The 10,159-nt window shown below is 32.2% G+C and overlaps 1 protein-coding gene across 2 annotated transcripts; it reads right to left on the bottom strand.

The window, feature by feature from the left end:
* Window positions 1-6,442: 6,442 nt before the first annotated feature.
* On the bottom strand, window positions 6,443-9,861 carry LOC114162290 (probable WRKY transcription factor 13). 2 transcript variants are annotated; one of them, XM_028046123.1, is made up of 4 exons: window positions 9,398-9,860; window positions 9,202-9,313; window positions 8,634-8,861; window positions 6,608-6,895 (listed from the first exon to the last, which is right to left on the bottom strand). In XM_028046123.1, the coding sequence occupies exons 1-4, from the start codon at window positions 9,516-9,518 to the stop codon at window positions 6,724-6,726; spliced, it is 633 nt and encodes a 210-aa protein (XP_027901924.1). In that variant the 5' UTR covers window positions 9,519-9,860; the 3' UTR covers window positions 6,608-6,723. The 2 variants fall into 2 exon arrangements, with proteins under 2 accessions (XP_027901923.1, XP_027901924.1); XM_028046122.1 differs by having other exon boundaries at window positions 6,443-6,895; window positions 9,202-9,861.
* Between the last annotated feature and the right edge of the window lie 298 nt (window positions 9,862-10,159).

The following is a 10,159-nucleotide window of genomic DNA, read 5'->3' on the forward strand; positions in this document are numbered from 1 at the left end:
ACTTTAGTTGACTTGTTGACCTTTGACTAGGTTTGACTTGTTGACTATAGTTGACTTGACTTAAGCCAACATGCTAATCTATGTTTATTTGCTTTGTAGGTTAATTAGGAGTAAGAAAGCAATGCTAGGTGGCGCATGGTGATTGGGGAGCATAAATGATGTGGAGGAGAGAGTAAAGCAAAGGCATAAAGCATAAAGTAAAAGGCATAAAATAAGTGTACCTATGTACCTTTGGTCTCCTTTGTTTTTAGCACACTTTGGCCACTTTTTGGAGACATATGAGACACATTCTTTGTCTCCTTTTGTGCTAGAACGAAATTAGCCTTGCACATACCATAGTTGGCTCTTTTGTCTCTCATTTTTGTAACCTTATTTGACCTAGGTTCTAGAAGTTGGGGTTAGGTTTTTTGTAGAGACATCCTTAGGTATCTTTTATTTGCTTAGAGGCCCCTAAACTCTTCTATATAAGGGGTGCTCCTAGACATGTAAAAGGGTTGAACATTTTGAAGTAAAAACACTCTTGTGTCTCAACCATTTGTGAGAGTTTCTTCCCTTGGGAGTGAATACTTTTAAGCCTTATCTTGCATAGCAAGTGGCGGCACACATCCACTCATCTTCAAGGTTGCCATGGCTTCTAACCTAGCCTTGTAGTGGCGTGTTTCTCACATTTTTACCATTTCTTCCCTTTCCATTTTATGTTTTCTTCTTCCTTTAATTGTTCTTGGTTTTCTATGGTTTATGTGCTTTCCATTTCCTTTTTGTTTTGAATCAATCCATCATCTTCTTCTCTTGAGCTTTGTGAAAGGAACCTTCACATCTAGATAGCTTGCTATCTTAATGTCCAGTGGGGATTTCACTTATCTTTCTTAATCAACTCACACCATATTCAATAATCTTAAAAAGAAACAAGATAATCCTTCATCACCCTATTCCTTTGATTAACAAAAATTTTCGTATTTAATCAAGCTATTTTTAGCCTCTAACCCCCAACCACACAAGAAATGACATTGTATTAACATATATTGGTGTTTTAAAGAAGGACAAACAATACAAGGGTAGAGTTATAATAAAATATTTTATTTGGCATACTCAACCCATAAAGGACAAACCTACAATTCCACCTATTTAAATTTTTCTTAATTTTGTTTATAGGGATTTTCCCACAAAAAGTCCTTGACAATTCACCATTCTCCATACACAAACCTTCAATCTTACTCTTATGGAAATTTACTCTAGGTCTAACACTACTTTAAAGCATATATAAGTAAACTTTTTATAACAACACATTTAAACATGTGTCACACACAAACAATGTATCATCAACAAACTAAAGCATACTTACATTTGTCTTGCCTGTCAGGTTTTATAGAGGGGCTTTCACTAGGGAGAACAACACCAATGAGATCTGAGCCTAACCACATAAGACACTGACACCACTCTCAACCCAAAACCTTAAGGCGATGGGTTTATGGGTCTTTATTCTTATATAGTGCTTGACTTTCTCATTTCTGGTCAATGTGGGACTTAGACTCACACTTGGATTCCTAACAATCTCCCCCTCAAGGGTGAGTCCCTTCAACCACATTGGTACACTCCCTCTCTAGCGAAAGCTGCCCAACCACGAGTACTCATTTTTTGCCCTTTTCTGTACCGCCGTTATTCTTAACGGGACACGCTTACCTGGAACCCTTACCTGGGACTCTTGCCAGGAAGACTTTCGATACTAGGACCATACTGGTACTACACTCGTCTGAGCCGATATTAACCATCGGCTCTGATACCACTTGTCAGGTTTTACAGAGGGGGTTTCATTGGGGAGAACAACACCAATGAGATCTGAGCCAAACCACATAAGACACTGACACCACTCTCAACCCAAAACCTTAAGGCGATGGGTTTATGGGTCTTTATTCTTATATAGTGCTTGACTTTCTCATTTCTGGTCAATGTGGGACTTAGACTCACACTTGGATTCCTAACATTGCCTTTCCCTTACCTTCACACATTTTAACAAATTTTCCCTAACAACTTGTCTTACTATCCCAACTAATCCTTTTCACAATTGTCAAAAACAAAAAAGGTGTTGTGATGGCAAATAAACCCGCCCCTATGGGTTTTGTTTGAACATGTCCCTGTTTTGATTGGGTATGGGTATGAGAAATCTCTGACATTTTTAATTGGGTATGGGGATGTACATATTTGCCCCGTCTCCATACAAGCCATAATACCCATCCTCGCCATATCATTGACCCCGTTTAAACTATTAAAATATTCATAGTCAGTTATATATATATATATATATATATATATATATATATATATATATATATATATATATATATACATACACACACGCGCACAAACACACACTACACACTTTCTATTTTTTATTTCTTATAATTATTTGGTTTGTCATGAAATTCATTTGTATCTCAAAGATATTTTTCATCTTATCATAACCTTTATGCAATTATGTTTAAATGATGTATGTCAATTAAATATTTTTTATATCCCACATTTGAATATTTCTATTTTTTTAATATTTTTATTTATTGTATATTTTTTTTTCACGTGAGAATGTTTAACACTTTCAATTTAAGTGTTCAATAGCATAAACCTTTCATTTATTAGGTAATATAAAAACTTTAGGCTAAATTACTGTTTTAGTCCTCTTATTTGTTGTGAAGTTTCAAAATGGTCATCTAATTATTCAGTGTCTTAATTTAGTCCTTCTGTTTTCAAAAGTGACTTAATTTAGTCCTCTCTTTTAAATTGAACAAACATTGTTCACATAGTACTAAGGTGGCAAAAGCTTAAAACCCTAAAACTGATTTCGAAAAAATTTGAAGCTAAACTCACCTGGATTGTTGAGCGCCTTCGACCACAATGACGAAAATCACTCCAATGCAGTGCCTTCTGATCCAAATCACAGTCGTAAGCTTTGAATTTGATTTCTAGGTGATCCCTTCACCATGATCAAGAACTCAATTCCCTTCTCAGCTGATCATCTTACACATAAGCATCGCTACGAACCATGTAATTAAAACTTATACACAATCAAAGATCCATGTCACTCTTTCGTTACGAATCTTAACACTGTTAACTTTGGGGACTAAATTGAGTCACTTTTGAAAATAGGAGGACTAAATTGAGATACCGAATAATTAGAGGACCATTTTGAAACTTCACAACAAATAAGAGGACTAAAAGAGGAATTTAGCAAAAAAGTTATCTTTTTTACTCTATTATTATTAATTTTTGTTTCATTTGAAGAACTCTTTTGTTTTTGTTGAAACAATCATCTCTTAACATTGACTATATTATGTTGATATTTGAAAAATTTTCTTAGATGTCTAATGTATTTTTCATCTTATCATATTCTTAAGGTTAAATCATTCCATTGGTCCCCATTTTCGTAGGAAAATCTCAAGTAGGTCCCCTTCTTTTTTTATTGTCTCAATTAGGTCCATATTTTGGAAAATTCGTTGCAATTAGATCCTTTCTGTTAGTAATACACTAATAGAGTTAATTATGTGCCACGTGTCACCATATGTTTTTTCTTTTATTTTTTATTTTAAAAAAAAACTGCCACATGTCAAACTAACAATGTGCCACGTGGAAGAGGCAATGTGATGTGGCAATAACAGTGCCACGTGTCACTATTAAATGTGAAAATTCTCAATTTAGTTCCTTTGGTCTCAATGTTTTTTAAAGCTGAAGTAATTTCATATCTATTCAAATTGAGACAAAATTTAACCTTTATACAAATGTCACGATGATATTTCTAACAAAATTAAGTTTTTATTTTACATTAAACTTTATTTAAGTATTGTTTCAAATATTTATATATCAATAATTTATAGACAAATGTTAGAGTTGGTTTAAAAAAGAATAACTTTTTAAATTTTAAATAAATGTATTTATTTTAAATTGTTATAAAATTGTTATAAAATTTGATATATGAATTTATAAAGTTTTTATTTTTAAAGCAATTCCAACATTTATATATAAATTATAGATATATAAATATTTAAAACAAAATTTAAATAAATTTCAATACAAAATATACATTTAAATAAACTTAATTTTTTTAAAAATATTAATTATAATAAAAATATCATTGTAAAATTTATATAAAAATTAAATTTGGTATAAGGATGAAATTAATTCAGTTGTAACAAAATTTGGGATCAAATTGAGAATAAATAACAAATATAGGGATTACATTTAGACTTTTCATATCCAATAGTGATCGTGACACTACTACTGCCACATCACACTGTTTCTGCCATGTGGCACAACGTAAGCTTGAGATGTGACAAGTTGTATTTTTAAAAAATAATTGTAAGAAAAAAATTAAAAAATTAAAAAAAAAACCACGTGGCACATAGTTAACGCGGTTAGTGATCTACTAACGAAAATGACCTAATTGTAACGATTTTTCAAATTAAGGACCTAATTGAGACAAAAGAAAATAAGGGGACCTACTTGAGATTTCTCTACTAAAATGGGGACCAATGGAATTATTTTACCTATTCTTTATTATACAATTGTTCTCCTTACTCAAATTATTCTAAGACACACATTTAATAAGTTTTTAATATTTTTATTTGTTTTTTACTTTTATCATATAGAATACTATTTTGATATAATTATTTTTTATTTTTTAACTCATTATCATACTGTAATTTTGTTACTATAATTGTGTAAATAAATTTTATTTACTATAATATAAAATTTTAATGTAATTGCATGAATTTTTTTTATCATTATCCAACATATATTGAAGTTCAAAAGATACAAGATCTATGTTAAAATTATTATTATTTTAATCTTTATTCTTTGCGTGATTTTGATCAAATGATGTATTATAACTTTTATTAGTGTATAAAAAAGAGATTCATTGGAATTTAAAAAATTGAAGAAAACAAACATTTAAAATATATTTTAATTTAAATATTTGTTTTCCTTTTATATTTTTTAAAAATATTTTATCAACTAGGCTTCATCAATGTTTACAAATTTAATGAATGTTTTGGTTCTTATGAAATTTTATTTGGTATTCGAATTTGAAATATATACCATTTTAATTTCTTTTTAAATATTTATATTAAAAAAACAATAATTCTTTTAATATTAAATATTTGATAATATTATATTTCATTTACCGTAATTTTTTATTATTTAATAAAAATTAATTAATATTGAAAGAGTAACAAAACGAGTATTGGTATGAGTACGAGTATATACCCGTTAGTTGATGGGAATAGAAATAGGGATTTGACAAAAAATTTGATACTCATTTAATTTGGGTACGGGAATAAGATGAATTTTTTCTATAAAAATGAATATGGAATAATAAAATATGTCTGCATCCCCGTAACATCTCTCTAATCTTACTCTTATAAAAATTTAGTCTAGGTCCGAGCTACTTTAAAACATATATAAGTAAACTTTTTATAACAACACATTTTAAATCTGTGTCACACAAACAATATATCATCAACTTTACATTTGTCTTTCCTCTCCCCTACCTTAGCACCTTCTGAGAAATTTTCCCTGACAACTTGTCTTACTATCTTAACCAATCCTTTCACAATTGTCAAAAACAGAAAAAGTGTCAACGGGTTCCTCTATATCACTTCTTTTGTTGGCTTGAATTCGTAAGTTGGACTACCAATGACAAAAATTGACCAAAATTGACATGGTGTATGATTCCAAACATTCGTGTATCCATTTAATCTACCACATAATCCTAATGTATCCAACATGTACCAAAGAAAATCTCATCTCACTAATTTATAAACATTTTCATAGTCTACCTTAACTATTATACACATTTCTTTTTTTTTATCTAACCTCTTTCACCACTTCATTCACTACCAGTATATACTATACAACAACATCTCCCTTTGAGCACAATTTATGATATTACAAGAACACTCTTTAATCCATTAGTCAACACTTTGAATATAATCTTATAGATACATCTTACAAAAGATATTGGTTTATACTAATCTAGTCCAGTAGGATTATAAGTTTTAAGTATAAGAGTTATAAATGATGCTTTACACGGCATACTCATTTTGGAAGTAACACCTTGAAACACCTTGTGTTTTATGATCTCTCAATACTTGTAACAAATCTGAAGTTGAAACCATCTGGGGTGAAGACTTTCAGTACTCTCACTACCACTCCGCTTCCTTAATTTGGGAGAAATCACATCATGTGAATTTTATGATTTTAAAAAACTTCATTCACATCAATAAATAAATTTATGATTTGAAGCAAGCTTTAGATTTAAAAACATTGTGAGTTTGAATCCATATCGTACGTTCGGGGATTTCATAATCATTTTCAAGACTGGATCGACTTCATATTCTTCTTTTTTCTTGATAGAGACCTAACAAACTGTTTGAGCGTATTAAAAGCTTAAGCCCAGTTTGCAACTTACAATATTACTTGTTTTAACTGTTGAGTTTTTATGAAACAGCAACAAGAGTGTTAAGCACAGTGATGTAAAAGTAGTAAACGGAGGCACATATATGTTGTGGTTTTAGAAAGGGTGAAAATGGATGGAAGGAGTGAAAATTGACAATGAACCAAAGCACGCATGCATCATTTCCTAGATACACTGTCAATTTATACTCATTCCTCTCTACTTATTCCCTCTTCATCTCTAGTCTCTAGCTACCATAAAAATATACATGTTGCCACTGTATTCTACCACAAGAAGCTACTAAGTTCAGAAGGAGATTGTGAATCTTCAAGTTCATTTGATGGCGAGTGCACATGTCTCCCCTCATATGTGGTTATCACCATCCTTGGATCCTCCGCCAACCGCTCCACGCGTTTCTTCACTCTACAGTTATCTTGAGTGCAACGGTAGTAGCTTCTGCAGTGTACCCAAAACACATCATCACAAAACTTCACTTCTCTTGGTGCAGTGCACCACCATTGTAGTTAAAACATGGATCAGTAAAACAGTTTTTTAATACTTTATTTATGTATGTTCATTTTTTAGAGCATAATCCCCCAAATAGATCAATTTTACTCACTTTTTTAAAGTTTTATATAGTCTATCTGTAAAAAGATATTGAATTCAGCATTCCTTCTTAAATTTTTCTAGTTCTGGCCCCACACTTATACACAGTCCCCGTTAACCTGCCTCAAACCTAGCTTTTTGGGTCTACTTGTCTGTCCCTCCAGCGAAAAAGAAGGATACAATTTCTGCAACATGTTGCATTATGAATAAATTTAGATCATTTGCATAAATATGTTTGTGGCTAAAAAAGAATATTTGAAAATTATGCTATTTTTGAAGGGTTGGCTTAAAATACATTTAATAACTGATTGATTAGATGATTTTGGGCAACTTAAAGTATTTATAATTTTATTCAATTCATATTTCGATACAATTCAATTGTATCCAACTTAAATTAAGACCAAGTATAAAGATAGCTATACTTCTACTTAAAACAAAATCTAGCTTCTCCTTAGGGCAACTACTACGAATTTATTCTCAGATAATCCTATATAATTAGCTTGCTATGTTGGACAATTCATAGCCTCAATTCAAGAGTAATCAAAGCAGAGAATTTGTATTGTTTCAATGTAATGTACCTGTGCTGGTACCACTAGGTTAATCCTTTGATTACACTTCATAGTCTGCAAATTCTCCAAGCCATGTTTTTAAATGTAATGTAACATACAATTTTTAGCCTAAGATCACCATAAGGTCCTAGAAGCCCACAAACCTAGCTGCATTGCAATGGCTTTCTTGTTTTCTCAAATCCATCTTTTGAAATACATGAAACTTCGGAAGTTCATAGAATTGGTTCCCACACAGAACAGCACTTTTTTTATGAGAGAGATGTTTGTCTACGTCAATTGACAAAATTTTCAACCTCCCAGTTGTAGTTTCAAACACCATGATTAAAAATGATACCCACAGTACGACCAAGTGTCACAGTTTCGCAGTATCCCTTAGTTGTAATTAATTACCCCATCTATTAATTGTCTACACAATCGACCGTGAAGTCGTTGTTGAGCAAATTTGATGATAAAATCAGCAACCAAACATCAACATTGTTTTTTTTTTTTTTTTTTACAATAAAAAGGCAAAAAAATCTTCTCTAATTGTATATTTCATGTTTCTAAAAATTAAAGCATCCTCTTATAACATTCTATAAAGATTTCTGTGGAGGAAAACCTTGGCGCAGACATGAGTAGCAATGCCGTAGAGGAAAACAAATTTCTGAGTTATTCAGTTCTAACGTTGGCAAGTTTACATCCTCTCCTTTACCAAAAATATAAAAAAAACCGATTGCATTTTCGCCCCACAAGGCATAAAGTGATAGCTATCTAGCTTTAATATGGCTCATGATTATAATCAAGTTCGCATTACTAACCCAAATTAAACTTCCCTATAACCAGTATAGTGAAGCAACCAAATATTGAATTCTGAAAAAAGTATGAAACAATAATGAGAGGAGTGGAGAGATTGAAGAGAGAGAAGTTGTGGAATTTAAACAAATATGCTTTAAATTCACCTTTTTTGATGTATATGCAGTCACTTTTTAGTAATAAAGACAAAGAGAAAAGAAAGAAACAATTTGAATTAGGGAGTATACCTCGGGTGCTGTGTATTCTTTACCACTTTCTGTCCGTACTTCCTCCACTTGTAGCCATCATCCAACACATCCACATCGCTCATAGTCTTGAAGCAAAACCTTGGCTCCCGCACCTTTCTCCTTGCCTTCATTTTCTTCATCTTCATGGCAGAAACCCCTAGATGATGATGATTATCGTCTCCTCCCATTCTTTTACTCATCAAGCAATCGGTTACTTCTTCCCATGCCCTAAATTCATATGCAATCATACATAAAACCATATATATCATTCATAACACAAAGGTCTTAGATTTAAGCACCCAAACAAAGACCGAAACAGATACTACAAGAACCCAAAGTTGTACAAAGCCAAAACAACATCATAAACCATACATGAGACATGTATATATCTTGTTTATCAGTCTTGTCGTAGAGATTAATAAATACAAAAAGTACTTGTTAGATAGAAAAACACAAAAAGAAAGAAAACATAAGGGACGGGTAAAACAACATACAATCAATTATGAAACCGAAATTGCTAGCATGCATGGTGAGGTGCGAAAATTTTAAGTGCAGTTAATTGTCTCACCATGGATTCAGTCTCGATCTGTTCAAGGAAAGGAGTTGTCCTCCTCCTCCTCCTACCAAGCTTGAAGTGAGATCTTGTCGTGGTCTTTGAACTGCGGTTGAAAATAGGGTTTCTGCAAAATTCGCAGCAGAAGAAGCAGGTTCAGATGAAAGTGAAGGAACCATTGCACTGATGGATTTCAAAGATTGATGGCAACCCAGAGGAGCGAAAGCCTGGGTTGATGGAAAAGGAATATTGAACCCCATCTGCGTTGGGATCTGATCTTGCTCTTCAAACAAGCTATGGTTAACACTTGTTTGAGACGTTGTTGACATCATTTCCTTGTTATGTTCTTGTTTATCGTTTCCCTTCTCCACCCTTTGTGATCCAACACACTCTCTACTCTCAAGCTATCTCTCTTTACCAAAACCCAGAGAAGATCATAATAATAGTAGTAACAGAAGAAAAAAGTGGTTAGTTCCCTTTACAGAAACGAAAGAGGGTTTCTCTCAAAGTTTGGCGACGAGGTTACACCATGATCTGGAAGTGTGTATCTTATAACATCGTAGCTCAACCAACTTTCCCTTTTCTTTTTGGCTCTTTTTACTTTTAATTTCTTCAAAGGAGATGTGTCGATTTCTAAAACAATTCTTTCTTTCTTTCACATCCCGTGTGAAGATTCATTAACCATCTAAATTGAAAAGGAAGAAAAAAATAAGGAAATAAATAAAATAAGAAATAAAGGTGGGTAGGACAGAATGTTGAAAAAAGGTAGTGGGAGAATATGCAAAAGGTGAGACTATAGTAACAATTCAACCTGACCTTGCGGTTTGCTTCAAATGATAATGGTACTGTTTGTCCTATAAAGCTTGCAAATTCCATGTCCTTCGTGGTTAGTGGAACTTCACTGTGCCATGGAAGTCAACAATACAAGACAAAGGAAAAAAGAAAACAAAAATGCATCAAGCTTAAGTTTTGT

This window comes from Vigna unguiculata, chromosome 9, assembly GCF_004118075.2.
Source record: "Vigna unguiculata cultivar IT97K-499-35 chromosome 9, ASM411807v1, whole genome shotgun sequence".
Taxonomy (NCBI): Eukaryota; Viridiplantae; Streptophyta; class Magnoliopsida; order Fabales; family Fabaceae; genus Vigna; species Vigna unguiculata.

Bases quoted from the DNA above. Each gene is read 5' to 3' on its own strand.
- LOC114162290 (XM_028046122.1), bottom strand. From the start codon at position 9,518: ATGATGTCAACAACGTCTCAAACAAGTGTTAACCATAGCTTGTTTGAA. The intron at 8,862-9,201 runs GTGAGACAATTA...ATATGAATTTAG, and splicing joins AGATCGAGACTGAATCCATG to GGCATGGGAAGAAGTAACCG. The intron at 6,896-8,633 runs GTATACTCCCTA...GGTACACTGCAG, and splicing joins AAGAATACACAGCACCCGAG to AAGCTACTACCGTTGCACTC.